The sequence below is a fragment of the Harpia harpyja genome, chromosome 4 (assembly GCF_026419915.1).
Source record: "Harpia harpyja isolate bHarHar1 chromosome 4, bHarHar1 primary haplotype, whole genome shotgun sequence".
Classification (NCBI taxonomy): Eukaryota; Metazoa; Chordata; class Aves; order Accipitriformes; family Accipitridae; genus Harpia; species Harpia harpyja.
The window spans coordinates 72,940,695-72,955,523 of record NC_068943.1 but is presented as its reverse complement, the minus strand read 5'-3'; the positions used below and the strand labels follow the sequence as shown (position 1 = coordinate 72,955,523).

At 40.2% G+C, this 14,829-nt stretch overlaps 1 protein-coding gene across 5 annotated transcripts in view; it reads left to right on the top strand.

Moving 5' to 3' along the window:
* LOC128140631 (SAM and SH3 domain-containing protein 1-like) overlaps window positions 1-13,950 on the top strand; it is a 575,076-nt gene extending 561,126 nt beyond the window's left edge. For all 5 annotated transcript variants that reach the window (XM_052784771.1, XM_052784772.1, XM_052784774.1 and 2 more), the window contains 4 exons: window positions 1,000-1,113; window positions 7,437-8,575; window positions 9,149-9,280; window positions 10,106-13,950. In XM_052784771.1, the coding sequence (XP_052640731.1) occupies window positions 1,000-1,113; window positions 7,437-8,575; window positions 9,149-9,280; window positions 10,106-10,366 (1,646 nt within the window). In that variant the 3' untranslated portion in view covers window positions 10,367-13,950. The remainder of the gene's footprint in view (window positions 1-999; window positions 1,114-7,436; window positions 8,576-9,148; window positions 9,281-10,105) is intronic.
* The last annotated feature ends 879 nt before the right edge of the window (window positions 13,951-14,829 follow it).

Here is a 14,829-nt window from a genome sequence, read left to right as displayed (position 1 = left end):
ATTTTTAGCACTAGTCTCTCCCTTGTCCCTTCCCCCTTTGTTAGGGGACAGTATCTTACTTTGCCAGACCCACTCCTGATCCTTCCTCTCGGTCCCTTCTGGAAAGTAGGTCAGGGTTAGGATTTTACTCTTTTTTCACTTGATTTGTTCTTTTTGGTGCTTTTTGCTTTTGTTTTGGGTGTTGGGGGGGGAGGTTTAAGTCTTAGGAAGAACTTGACACCATCATTTTAAATAAATTTCCATGGTTGTAAGTTGCAGGACTTGGCCCCAAGGCAGTTGAGGTGCACAGGCGGTCCATTCTGCTTTCATTATGTATCACACTGCTCCCTCACACTCATGCTGAGGCTGTTGCTTCATCCTTTACCAAACGGGATGAATGTTTCCAACATTTGTGATGGCTGTTCCTAATGCTCACTCTTTTCTAAAACAGTGGTGTGATACAATTAATACAACAGTGAAGATCATAGAATAGTTTAGGTTGGAAAAGACCTTTAAGATCATCAAGTCCAACCATTAACCTAACACTGCCAAGTCCACCACTAAACCATGTCCCTAAGCGCCACATCTACATGTCTTTTAAATACCTCCAGGGATGGTGACTCAACTGTTTCCCAGGGCAGCCTGTTCCAGTGCTTGACGCCCCTTTCGGTGAAGAAATTTTTCCTAATATCCAGTCCAAACCTCCCCTGGCACAACTTGAGGCTATTTCATCTTGTCTTATCGCTTGTTACTTTGGAGAAAAGACTGACCCCCACCTCACTACAACCTCCTTTCAGGTAGTTGTAGAGAGCAATAAGGTCTCCCCTCAGCCTCCTTTTCTCCAGGCTAAAAAAACCTAGTTCCCTCAGCCACTCCTCATAAGACTTGTGTTCCAGACCCTTCACGAGCTTCGTTGCCCTTCTTTGGACACACAAGATAATGGTGTTGGAAATGGAAGGTTGAGAAGTTCAGCTGGATTTTCTGTTTGCCTGTTTTTCACTGTATTCTCACATCCTCTAGGTAACAGCGACCAGTCAGGATCTCAGGAGAAACTTCTCATTGAAGGCCAAGGCCTAACCGGATGCTCTCCTCGGGATTCTGGCTGCTACGAAAGCAGTGAAAACCTGGAGAATGGTAATGGTCACAGCAACGAGCCTTATTATCCCTGCAGCCTTTTTTCAGTAGATAACTTCATATACGTTCTGCTCCTGTTCCTAGCTAACACAAGCTACTTCATACTTGACTTGCTCCTTTGCTCTGATTGCCTCTTTCCGTCTTGGCTTGAGCCATTGGTTTTCATTGCTACTGTTTCTAATTTATTTATTTGTGTTGGTAAGAAATAGATCACATTTCACAAATCATCATTCTTTTGTGATCTAAGGCAGCAGACACTCTCACTGCCATTCCCTGCCTTCTCCACTCCCTATCATATTCTTGTGCAGCCGTGCCTCATGAGGCTTGCACTACTTATATTCCAACAGCCCATGTCTAAGGGACCACTGACAATGGAGAAGTCACTGAGCACCACTGAGATTAGGAGGATTTCTTCTAAACCCATACAAAAACCATTTAGAAAGTGTTCTCTGTTTTAGGCCATATTTTTGTGTTTGCTTAGGTTGAATGTTGCATTCTCCCCTGATCAGAAGCCAACTGCAGAGATGTAGGACTTTTTAGTATATGAAGACTAGCAAGTTAAATTATTTGAGAAGTTGGTAAGGAAATAAACTATGAAAAAAAAATGCTTATGATCTCAATTCTCATTACCTTAGCTTGCATCAGTGAAAGGTGATGCACTGAAAAATTACCAAGACACATGATAATAGAGATTGCTCTGTTCTGAAGAAATCAGGTGGTTGTGCTGATGGAGCATGCTTTACTTGAGGGATCGTGTAAACTTGTCATTAGGGATGAAATATTAAAATATGAAATTGGCTTGAGTTTGGCATTATCACTCCAAGCATTTGAGCCATGGCTTGGCCTCAGACCGCCTGGTTTCATCGCTAACATCCAGCATAAACAGGAAACCAAGAACAGAATAAATAGAGATACTGTACACCCCTTGTAGTGGCTGTTTTTCCAATTTAAAATATGAGCTAAAGATCTTTCTCTAAGTATGTGCACCTTCTGTCAGTCTGCCACTCAGAAATAACCATTTATTGAAGAAAATTGCAATTTGCTTTGAAGCTGAATACCTGAAATCAGCAGTACACTAAATTCCTGAAAGCAGAGATTTTTTTTTTTTTCTTGACTATGAATCCCAATACAGTAAGCATGCTGGAATATAATCATAGCTAAATATATGGCATATGTGACAATTTGCTTTCCTTTTTATTTCTAAGTGCCATCATAATGATAGCTGTAGCACTGAAGTTAAATTGCTGCCTGTACATTTTCCTTATTTTAACAACATAATAAAATCTTTAGAAAGCAATTGTCATTGCCTGTCTGCTTAGATACTTACATTTAAACTAATATTTCTATGTGAGTTTTGCAGAATGTGAAATACCACTGATTATTTTTTATATTGCTTTTCATGTATGGCTTGCTGCATTTCTGCATCATTTTTGCTCACAAATGCATTTAGTGCTTGTTTTGAAAACCATTATGAAAAGAACATTTGGTATGGGATTCATTCAGAGATTTTGTCAGGGCTGGTTAATCTCAAATGTGCTCCACCCTCTTTGCAAAGTTCATGGACCATAGTTGTTTATATGCATGTTGTTTTCAAAACACATTGGATTCTCATCTATTAAAATAAGGATAATCATTTGTCTAGTATAAACACTTCATAAAGGGGAAATGCATTCTGAGAAGAAATTGGTCTTCAGATTTTCTGGGGAATGGTTATAGATAATATTTTGATGACTAGTATAGTGTCCTCTTTTGGGCTGGTACTGGACCTTTTGGCATCAGTTCAAGATTTCAGAGATGCTCTTAGATTTTGGCTAGAAAATGGTTTGCTATGTACTGTGGTAGTGGTACAGATGTATCTTTTATAGGTACTTCTCAGGGTCCCACTGCAGAAATATTTGGGTATTCTCATAGGTATCCACAATGTACTTACAGCAGCACTGTGATTTTATTCTGATTTATAGAGAGCAAGGAGCATACAGTTTGTGAACTATTCAGTGTTAGACAGGAAGAACATAAGAGCAGAAAGCAACCATCCATGATCCGACCATTAGTCCATATAGTCCAGTCCTCATTTTGAAAGAAGGCGGAGAGAGCAAGCTCTCCTTTAGACTTCTGACAACGGTGCAGTTATTGGGCTTGTTTTGCCTGCAAGCATCATCTGTCTGAGACGCATTTGGAAACGTTACCAGAAATCTAGTTCTCACAGGACTGGCCAAAAGCAGATAGCTAGAGAACATTATAGGAACAGAGCAAGCATATTGGATGCTTCCCAGGGTACTCTTGGGGAATGAATCATTTAAGGACTTAAGGACTTCAAAAATTGGGTACTGTTTCCTGGCATTCATCCATTTTCCTGAAACTGTTTCTCTTTATGAACAACCCTGGTCTTCCTTAGAACCTCCATACCTAGCAGTGTCTATGTATAGACCTCCGTCATACTCCTTCCCAAGTCATCTCTTTTCTAGTCTGAGAAGGCCTGTTAATTATTCCTTATAGGTCATTCATGTCCCTGATCATGCCTGGCTTCTTTGAACCTTTTCTTGTTGTGCTGTATAGCTTTTTTAAGGAGAGAGGGGATGTGAAGAGATCAGAATTGCACACGCAATGCACAGAGCTGAAGCAGCAGACAAACCATGGCTTCATCAGGTGGGATAAGGGTGTTCTCTGATTTGTTCAGAAACTGAAGCCCAGAGTGCCAAGTAGGCATCCTAAGCACTTAAGCGTTCAGTGCTAATTAGTCAGAAAAGGAAGCAACAGAACAGGTGGCCACATTGCCTAATGTAATGTGCATTTCCACTAGTTTGTAGTCAGTAAAAAAAGCACTGAGGCTGGGATTGTCTACTGTGCCATCATCTTTGTTGTGTCAACAGAGCTGTTTGAAATACATGCAAAATATAGCCACAGAAAGCAATGCCGAAATGAAGTTGTTAAAATCTGGGATCTGGACAGGCCACTGAATGCATTCTGTGTCTGGTTTTGAGTACTTAAATTTCTGAGGATGATCTTCCATACAGAAAAAAGTACTCAAGACAAACACTGAAAATTTGTTGCTGTAGCTCTGGTACCTCTGGAAATATTCCCCAAGATAATCTCATTTCTTCTGAGGCGGATAATGACAGGGAATTGAAAACTTCTTTATCTGTATTCTAACAACAAGAAGTATCATGAGAGGTGGACAGTGCTTTGTCTAATAAAAACTGCACCGTAACGTTAAACAAAAGAGTTGAAGTATGCCTGTAGCTTGAACTGAACCTGGAAACAATATAAACTTTCTATTTGTTTTGTGTAAGGACCACCTTTGTTATCTTAGTTTTCACCCAGACACCTGTGTCCTTCTGCTCACATTTAAATTAGAGATGCTGCTGTGTTTGACAGCACTATGAAAGGCATTAGACTGCTTAGCTGTACCAGGGAATCATAAGAATGAATTATTATCAAAAATGCTAACATTAAAAACGTGTGTTAAACCTTGCTAGCTATACACTTTAACCCTTGTAGATTTTTTCAGGGTTTTTTCCGAGATAGGGATGGAATATTACATTTGTGGACATTGTTTATATAGCTGTTCACTTTAGAATACAACTTAAAAACATATTTAGAAGTCTATTTTCAGGAAATATTACCCTCCTTTCTTAATGTCTCAGAAGCACAATGAAGTTAACACCTGGCAGTCAGGAGGAGGGAAGGAATAGCTAGAAGAAGAGAAATCACAGCTGCCCTCCTGATACTGCTCTTGACTTAAATCTATGTAAGAGAAATCACATTCTGAAGCCCTGTCCTTTGTACAAAGCAGTAGCATTGAACCCAGCACTTTTTCTAAACCATTTTGAAGCAGAGATCTTAAAGAGTGCATGTTCGGTTATGTATTTTGTAGACAAAATGTTTTGAACTTTCTCCCATTCTTTCCACATTTGTTTGTTTTATGCAAAACAGGGCTGGAACAAACTCAAGATTTGATTTTACTTTCCCCAATTTTTCTTTTCTTGTTTTTCTTGGTATTTGCTTCTTCCTTTTCCTATTTCCCATTTCTTCTTTTTTCCATTCCCAGGCTACTGGCCTTACACAGACATAGCCCATTTCTAAAGAAATGAAATGTTGTTTACTAGATACCCTTATGGCCTCAGTAAGAGCTTATATTGCACAGTAGTAGCATTTCTTGCAACTTTTCTTTCAGTGTTGAGGTTCCCGAGTGTGTTTTCCTAAAACCAGTATAACCCCTGATCAATATTTCAGATTGAAAAGAACATACATGGATTTTGTTATGTGAGCTGTGACAGCAAGCCCCAGACAATATGGTGAATTACTGCACAAGTCAGACATGTACTAGCAAATATGAATAATGAAAAGAGAACACTCCTTTCCATACTCATTACATATTGACATTAGTGCCTGAAGGCACTAACAAATGAATGTAACATTTCTTACACATGTCTTTTTAATGTGGTTGAAAGTTATTTTCAGGTGGTGGTGGCCTAGCTCCATGGAAAGATGCAGGCAGAGGAGTCTTCCTGCTACTTCTCTGAGCTACCTGAACTCAAGGAAGCCAACTTAATGTGTGATGTCTCTTTATTAGCTTGAGTTGGACTGTGAACCATACAGGTTCTGAGAAAGGAGTTCCTGTATGCTTGCATTCATCCTTGTAGGCACGCCTTGATTTTAGATGGAATAACCTTTCTGGCATACCAGTAAATGCAACCAACTTTTTTTGAGGGGAATGTTTTCCTTATTTCTCTCTAAATATAACCTCCATTTTCTTTCCTAGTTTTCTGGATACTTTGTTTTTTAAACTCCTTGAGTAGAGAGAGAGGCAAGAGAGAGCAAGCAAGCTATTTCTCTTTTAGGTTAAACAGGTTCTTTCATTCATATTCAAAGCGAGCAGTGTATGTTATTCAAAAGCCAAGCATTGAGCTTCTTTCAGGATAAAGATTTGAAGGCAAGCTGTATGAGAAGAAAGCATCTATTGCTTAAAAGTACACCAGATTCACTTAGTTCCAATGAAGTTAGCAAAACTTCTTAGATCTCTAAAAGTAACTGGTTCTTTAATTGGCAGCTATCAATTGCCTGTTATTACAGACTTTCGATACCATTTAGCCAAACCTGTTGGTTTGGGGGTTTTGGTGGGGTTTTTTTGTTTGTTTTTTTTCCATTGGAAAAAGAAATTTCAAGCTTTATTTATCTATCCTGATTTTAGAAAGCTTACTGTACATGGGGGAAAGTATCCCTGTCACCCTGAAAACAATAACTATTCAGGATGTGCACTGTATTCTGAGAGGTCATCTGCTTTGAGACAACTTTACTTCTGTCTCGTTAAAAAGAAAATTTTAAAAAAATCTATGCAGTATTTGAGAAATGACCTTGCATTTCATACTAATGAATACTCTAGTGAGCTCAGTCCCTTTGATCAGAATTTTTCTGTCTGATGGACTTCACTATTTAAAATCAGTGGTGCATATCTCATAAAAATATCAAATAAAGCTTACAAAGAACATGTGTTCATATTGATTCATGTTATCTCATCTTAAGTGGTTATAATAAAACACCATGTCTCTAAGACCTTCCACTTCAATAAAACACTATGGCATGGGAATAACACTAAGATTAGTCACACTTGAAACTGCCTTCTGAAACACTTCTCCGTCTCATAGCATAAGACCTTTTCCCATAAAACTCTGCTGTCCCTAAAAGTAACTTTATAAAGGGACTGGTGCAAAACCAGTCTTCCAACGCTTTTTTGCTCTCTGGTTCACCATTGTGAATAGTTTGCTGCTTATTTAAAAAATGAAATAACACTATTGGCACACTTTGTAATTAAAATGAATAAACAGGGTCTTTTTTAAAACAAACAAACAAACAAAAAACCTTTCCTGAGCAATCTAGTAAACTTCATTAGAAGGTGAACATAATTATCAATATCCTAAGCAAATTAGAAAAGTAGGAAAAAATGGTAGGTCTTTTGAGTTATGTCTGTGTGGAGTCAAACCAGTTCATACAGTGGGTATAGCGTATCAGTTCTAACTAGAATATTTCTACACTGAAAAAGGTTTAAATGAGCTAAACCTCGAATCTCTGCAAACTGGGGAGTAGGAAGGATACTAAGTATTTTAAATGTATTTTCCTTACACGGTCACATTTACCATTTCCTCATTAATAAAGCTGAAGCTCACAAATTCATATACTTAAAATGGCACTGAGTTCTTCTACATTTAGGATTAACAAAAAGAGAGTAAATCATTTTGTTTCAAAGGCATTTAGAAGTGATCTATTAGATGCATTGCAGATTTTTTTTTTTTTTAAATGGTGGATTGTGATTTATTTGCTTCTAGGTAAAACTCGAAGGACCTGTCTTCTGCCCTCAAAATCAGCAAGTGAGCATAGCTTTAAGGACTTCAGCAGAAACCAGCTATCAAATTATCCTACGCTTCCACTGACCAAGTCAATAGAAACTCTACAGCAAGGGGAAAAAGAAAGCCGGCTGAGTTGTGCCCATCATGCTCTGAAGAGCTCTGTCAAACCTCCAGCTGTTACGGGTCTGAAGAAGAACCGTAGAAGTTTACCGGTTGCCGTCTGTCGGAGCTATGAAACTCTGGATGGCCCGCAGGGTGTAGATGCATGGCCAAGATCTCACTCGCTGGATGATCTCCAGGGAGAATCCAATGTTAACCTACAGGACGCTAGCAAGGAAGTAGGTTCTTTTCCTCAGGATTCACTGGATAGAGCAAAAAAGGCAACTGGCTCTGCCCTGCTGCCTCAGTCTCATGGAGGCAGCTGTATGGCAGATGACTTGATGGCTAAGCAGGGTAAAGGGGCTGCTAGTTCTCAGAAGGGAAGAGCTAAGGAATTGGACTGCTCTGTAATGGAGACTGCAGGTGGAAGGCCTGCTCCGTTCCCCCTGAAAAACTGTGAAGCTCAGCCTGCCTTAGTGACGCATCTTGCAACAAGGACGCCTCTGGAAATGCAAAGTAAAGGCTTTCATGACCTTGCACGGGCTGATTATGCTCCAGTCCTCAAGGGAGGTCTAGAAGCTGAGCAAAAAGGCGCAAATGAGGCAAGAATGCAACCAAAAAATCCTTCTCAGCCGCCACCTGTCCCTGCCAAAAAATGCCGAGAACGCCTTTCTAATGGATTATATCATCCTCCCGTGACGGCAAGTGAGAACCACTCAAGTCCAGAAGCACCATGTTTGCCAGTAAAAAAGACCAGCTCATCCACTCCCATTGAGTGTCATGGAGTACCTGTCCATAGGACATCTTCAGAACAGGAGCCCAGTACCCCTCCTAGCCCACTGCCACCCTGGCTGTCGGAGCTCCCAGAGACTGCTAGTGTTCAGCAGCATGTGATAAAGCTAGGTCCTGCTTCAGCGAGGAAAGTCTCTTGTAGCAGGGGAATGGATCTGGAAATGGTAATAGAAAACAAGTTGCAGTCTGAAGACATTGATCTTACTGAAGAACCGTACTCTGACAAGGTAAGTGGAGTACACTGCTTCAGCGTTTTTCTTCTACTAGCATTCCAAGGGATAGTCTTTCATTTATTGTATCTGTTTTATTTTTGTGAGTAACCAGCCTAGATAAACCATATATCATTGGGACATTAGACATTCTGTAACTATGTTCATCTTTACTATCAGGCCTTATGCCTAAAGTAACTCTTGTGTTGCGGGGGAACTGAGAAATCCCAGACTTATTCCAAACCTTCATCTTTTCAGGCCACTAGTACCTCGGTGGTACTGGGCATGGAAATGTGTCTTTCTCTGCTAGTGTGGGGTATTAGAGCTGAAAAAGGAAGTCATGATTAGATTTTATGCATCCAAGGAAATCTGAATTGATAGCACAGTGATTAGGACATCTTTTGGGGAAGGAAGGAGTCCTAAGGTCTAGTCCTTCCTTTAGGGATTGCTTTTTCAGTTTCCGTGGAATCTCAAGGAAAGCTCCTTCTTGCTCCCATCCTGCACTTCTCTTTATGTTTGCATTGATTGGTCTGTATTGATACACTTTGTTCATCTATCCTCTCTCCTTTGTGTCTGGCTGGGAACATTCAGCATGGTCGCTGTGGCATTCCTGAGGCTTTGGTACAGAGGTACTCTGAAGACTTAGACCAGCCTGAAAAGGATGTTGCCACAAACATGGACCAAATCCGTGTAAAGCAGCTGAGGAAGCAGCATCGCATGGCAGTGAGTATTTCCATAAACCCAATTTTCTTATGAGCTGACGTTTAAAAAGGACTGACTGCTGGTAAAGGGAGATACCTGCGAAGTCCTGGTACAAAATTGCTCCCTGTGTTCACCCAGCAGGTATGACGTAGGTGGGGGTACTACAGGGGCAGGAGGTACCTCCCCCTGTCCCAAAGGAGGACAGTTAGTAGTGGAAAGGAGAGCAGATAGCCCTCTCTCTTGACTGAATAGTAAGTAGTCTTGAAAGTCTAAGCAGACTGCAAGCAGTGGTAACAGACACTTGCTCACTAAGGGTAGCATGTATTAAATGCTTCTGTATTGAAAGATTTTACACTCCTTTTTCATTTCTTAAACTATACTATTGACCACTCCTCCTTAGCAAAAGCAGGAGGGGGAAACAGTCAAAAGCTTTCATGGCTTTTTATAAGAGAACTTGGTCTGTCTGGGGAGGTAATAGGCAAAACTGGTCTTCTCTTGCCTTACTGAGAAATTAATAGATCCCCCTGGAAAGTCTTGTCACTGGGTATTTTTTACTGATGTCAAACTAATTCAGAATGGCACATGATGGTTGCCCAAGCAGCTGGATACTTCCCACTGCATCTGCATTGCCAAATTTCTTGCTGTTGCTCCTGTGCCAAGTAATCTTAGCCTTTCAACCCACACCGCTCTCATACTGACAAATGTGACATGAGAAAAGTTGAAACATCTGCTATGAAATTCTACCAGTTCGGAAGAAAAAAAAAAAACAAAAGAAAACTTGCTGTGAAACAAGCCATTAAGTTTAACATTAAAGGTTCTTTTCTTTCTTTTTTCTTTACTGTCCAGATTCCAAGTGGAGGGCTCACTGAAATTTGCCGAAAACCTGTATCCCCAGGACTTATCACCTCTGTATCTGACTGGCTGATTTCCATTGGTCTACCTATGTATTCCAGCCTGCTCACAGAAGCAGGATTCAATACACTGAGAAAAGTGCCTTCTCTGTCACAAACTTGCCTTCAAGAAGCTGGCATTACAGAGGAAAGGCACATAAGCAAGCTCCTGGCAGCGGCAAGACTCTTCAAACCCCTTGATCCAGAGGCAATTTAACATGCTCCATAGTGTGGCATTGCCTGGTCGAGAATCCACTGCTTCTTCCTGCACCAATGTTGCTCTAATTACTTCACATAGCTAAAGGGATCAAGGAAGTGGCTTCCAAGGACAGGCAGATATCTTTTTCAAAGGATATGAAATGTTTCTATTGCTGTCTTTGGCAGCTGAAGGAGAAGAGAAGCAACCACCAGGTAACACAGATGTGGTACTTCCCTCCCCCCTCGTTCCCCCGTAAAGTATTCTTATTTCATAAAGTGCACAGGGTTGGCCTGAGAATCAGACAGCTTCACAGAATTAAGGGACCCTTACACATTTTCCTCAAGTTTGTGAAAGTAATACCAGTAATAGGCCGTGTTTCTGTGGAGAGCTTCTTAGGCTGGGGGTCTTCTGTACATCAGGTTCCAGGTACCTGGAGTCAGTCCTAAAGACCAGGTATAAGCCAAGGTGCAAATTCCAGTAGAAGCTGTTTGGCAAATGCCTTTTGTTTATTTTAGCAGTCTAGAGCTAAACACAACCCCCACCCTGGTCATCTTCGCTGTTGCTTGGTATAGGTCCCAGTATGCCACAAAGCCTTTAGCTAGGCCAAAGTTAATGGACTGGAATTAGTTTTCAGTATGGTCTGTCTCTGTCACTCCAGTGCAACTTACCTGTGGAGAGTCAGAAGGCTTCCTTTTATTTGTACAGAGCTGAGGTCATTTTTATAACTGCTTTCTAGCAATCAGCTTTTTATTTGCCTTAAAATAAGCTTTTAAGCAGTTACCTAGTGTTCATTTACCTGTATTCATGTTTCCCAAGCCTTGTTTCAACCTGTCACCCTTAAGCTGCACTTAGGGTGATTTCCAGCTGAAGTAGCTTCTATAAAATGCCTCATCATAACAACTTCTGTGTTGTAGAGATGCTTTTACAAATGCAGGTTTATGCTAGGTTTTGGTTGTCAGGCTAACTTCTTGTTCACTACAGTCTGCATTTACTGTTGTTACTAAACTGTTCCAAGATATACTGCCTTGTATATATGTAACTGCTTTTCATTTTAATCATATTCTGTGTACTGTGTTATATTGTCAATCATTACGCTGCAGCTTTGACTTGGTATCCTGACCATATCGATTCCAAACAGTGGGTTTCTGCAAATGAAAATTCACTTGTGGGAGATCAAATGCATTGAAAAAGCAAATTGTGTCCCATAGAAATCATCACATCCATTACATGGATGAAAAAAATCCTATATAGTCTTATGAATTACATTGTGATTTTACAACAGTTGATATCCCTCATGACTGTGTTAATGTTACACTCTCACTGGAAGAGAGCATTGTTCTGGCATATGTGGTGAACCATTTTTCCATTATGTAATGGTATTTTTCTGCCTAAATCCATGTAAAACGTTCCATTTGCATATGTGGCTAATGACAGATGTTATTTTTCTATATGGGTACACATTTTATATACCAAATACAGATTATCATGAATAGCACATAACTAGCTTTTTCTTTGGGGTCTATATGGTGTGTCTTTCAGCTTCTTGTAGTGCAAACGCTCCATGGAAGACAGAGCAAGCGTACTCCAGCACGTAAAGGGAGATAGTATAGAAACCTGGGCACAGGCCAGCATGTGTGGCTGTTTCCAATATCAGTTCTGACATCAACTTCTTGTGTAAAACCAGACAAGGCACTTCACTATTGGGTGCCTCAGTTATCCCAGCCTCATACTGAACTAATGACACTTTTTGTGATAAAATGCTCTCAGACTGATGAATGAAAAATTGTGGTTACTCCATGATTCCTTACTATATATGGTCCTTTCATGGTCATGTTTTAAGTCAGATGAACTATGCGTTTTACTACAGATGATAATTAATTTGGCTCCTGGTGGAATTGGTAGGTGTGAGGTTTGCTTTCCTTGTTTCATATTTCACCGCTGTCTACTGCACACCATCATGTGAAGGCAAGTAATTCACTAATGTAACTTGAAATTGTTCTCAAGCAAAGCTCCTCCGGATCTGTTTCTGTAATGTTCTCCTTGGTGTGTGGATAATCAGCATGTTCTAATATGACAGCATCAGGAAACATACAGCATAGGTGTTTTGCACAGCTGGTGAAAATCTAAAAAAAAAGAAAAAAATGGGAAAAAAAATCAAGTGTTTTTTTTTTAATAATGGTGATTTGTCTGTTGTTCCTCTCTGAGGCTTACATGGCGACTATCAGTAAGCAGGAGATGGAAAGAGTATTGAGACTTCCTGGGATTTCTGGCAGGGGCCAGAACTGAGTAGAAGTAAGTAGACAGCAGCTATATTGGAGCAAGAGAAAAGTCCAAGCTGGCTATATGCAATAAAAAAGGAGACAAATTTCCTCGTATTGCAGGGAAGACAAGTCACATAATACAGCTCTCCTGTACTAATTACCTTCCCCTCTCTTAATGACAGAAGAAGAATTACAGAAATAAGCTGAACCTGTGTGCCAAATGCTCTTTGTAAATCAGTAATTTCTAAATGATCGTGTAGCCCAGGGAAACCAAATCACATCCATCAGGACTAGAGTGAGCAGTTTGAGATTTGTGAGTTTTAATAGTTGCTTTGTTTTTCTTTTTAAGACTCTGCTCTGTGGTCTTACTTGAATTACAATTTTAGTTTATATTTTAATCTAAAAAAAGCCTTAAGCTTCTCAGTGTTTGAGCTTCCCTGCTGTGGTTTCAGTGACCTGTGGCATTCCCCGAGCAGGTGAGGCGGAGCGGTATGAGAGCCATAACCTCTTACATTTTCTTGCAACCATTCAGTGCTCTAAGCAAAAGTTGACTTGTTAACTCTTGGGAAGCACGAAAGAAACCTGCTGCTGGAATCCTAATCTCCTCTGCTCAGGCTAACGATGTTAAGTATCTATCCATCGTACTGTTGTAACTCAAACAGCTATTTAACAATAGAAGCAGCAAGCCCAAAATATTACTGAATGCCGTCATAACCATAAGCTTTGATCAATAACCCTCTGTTACTACCCAGGTGGCAATGATGCCTGTAGTTCCCTGTGCTCTCTTACGACCGTGGCTTTGAATGCAAACTGGGGGCACGATCAGAAGCATTAAACATTGCATTATTCAAACAGGTCATCATCTCTAAGAGCAGCAACAGTGGTCGATTCACCAAGTCACAGCTGTGCAGTTGTACTGTATTATTTTTAGAATAAATAATACTTTTGGTCCAAGATACTTTTATCTTTAATTGACACCCTCTGAGGAATCAAAACTGTCAAGCAAGTTATGTAACAACTAACAAAGTTGCACTTTCTGTATATGAAATCAATATTTAAATAACTTATTTTTCTCCATTTGCTGTTCTTAAATGATGTAAGTAGCTGTAATATACCAGTACTCAATGTCCTGCAGTTTGCTTCAACCCAAGAAAGCTGTGTATTGTAAAGAAAAAAAAAAAAAGAAAAAACAAAATATGAATGTGTAAAGATTATTGTGCTGTTTTCATTTAGCAAAAAAAATGGTTGACAAAAGGGTTTTCCTGTGTATCAAAACTTGTCTATAATTATAAGTCATACTGTTCATAGATAAAAAGTAAATAAATTTCTTTGGTCTCTCTCTTTTTTTGGTCCTTTTTTAATTTATCTAACAGGTCTTCTATTTACTGGTCTGGTAGCAGTGTCCAGCTATTTAATTTCTTGGCTTGTATCTCAGGCCCTCTCCCTGCAGCTTACCAAGCCTGTAGTTCCTCACCTTGTAAGCACTCTCAACATGTATCTACAGCAGGAGAAAAACGTTTAAAAAAAGAGATTAAAAGCCCTGATAATCCAGGACTAGAAGCAGCCCTCAAAATATGATTGCATCGGATGTGGATCGTGACTGTCCAAACTTTGTCTCTTGTATCCCATGACTGTCCAGCTGCTGGACTCAGGGAGATGTGTGCGAGGGGTCTCCCAGGTCTCCCCTTGGGAGCTTTTCCACTTTGCAATGGAATAATTAAAAATTGGTGTAACCAGAGAAAGAGTATATGAGTGTAATGCTCTGGAGTTGCAGTTACAGCTCTTGCCTGCAAGAAGCGATTTCAAACCTGGTTTTCGAATGCAGCTCCGCTTCATTGGGCTGGCGAGATGCCTCATTCTGGAGAGGGCAGCTGTGACTCCTGAGCAGTCAGGTAATCTCTGCAGTCTGTAATAAGATGCCAATGTCCAGATTTTAGGGCAATGGAGCCTTAGGACATGACTCTCGGCACTTCCTTCTAGCTCACTTGAGTGACTTCTTGCTTGGTGTGTTGCATTTGTTGGTCTAGTTAAATTTGCTGTGTAATTAATGGGTATGCTTAACTACCTAACCAGAGCACTGGGCTGGCAGGCCCACATGGCAACAGTGCGCCATAGCTAGAAGTTAATCCTTTGTGGATTTAGCCCTAAGTAACAAGGGTGGACTGTGCCTGCATTAGTTGTCGTCAACCAGAAGCTTAACTCTGGAAATGACATAAAGAG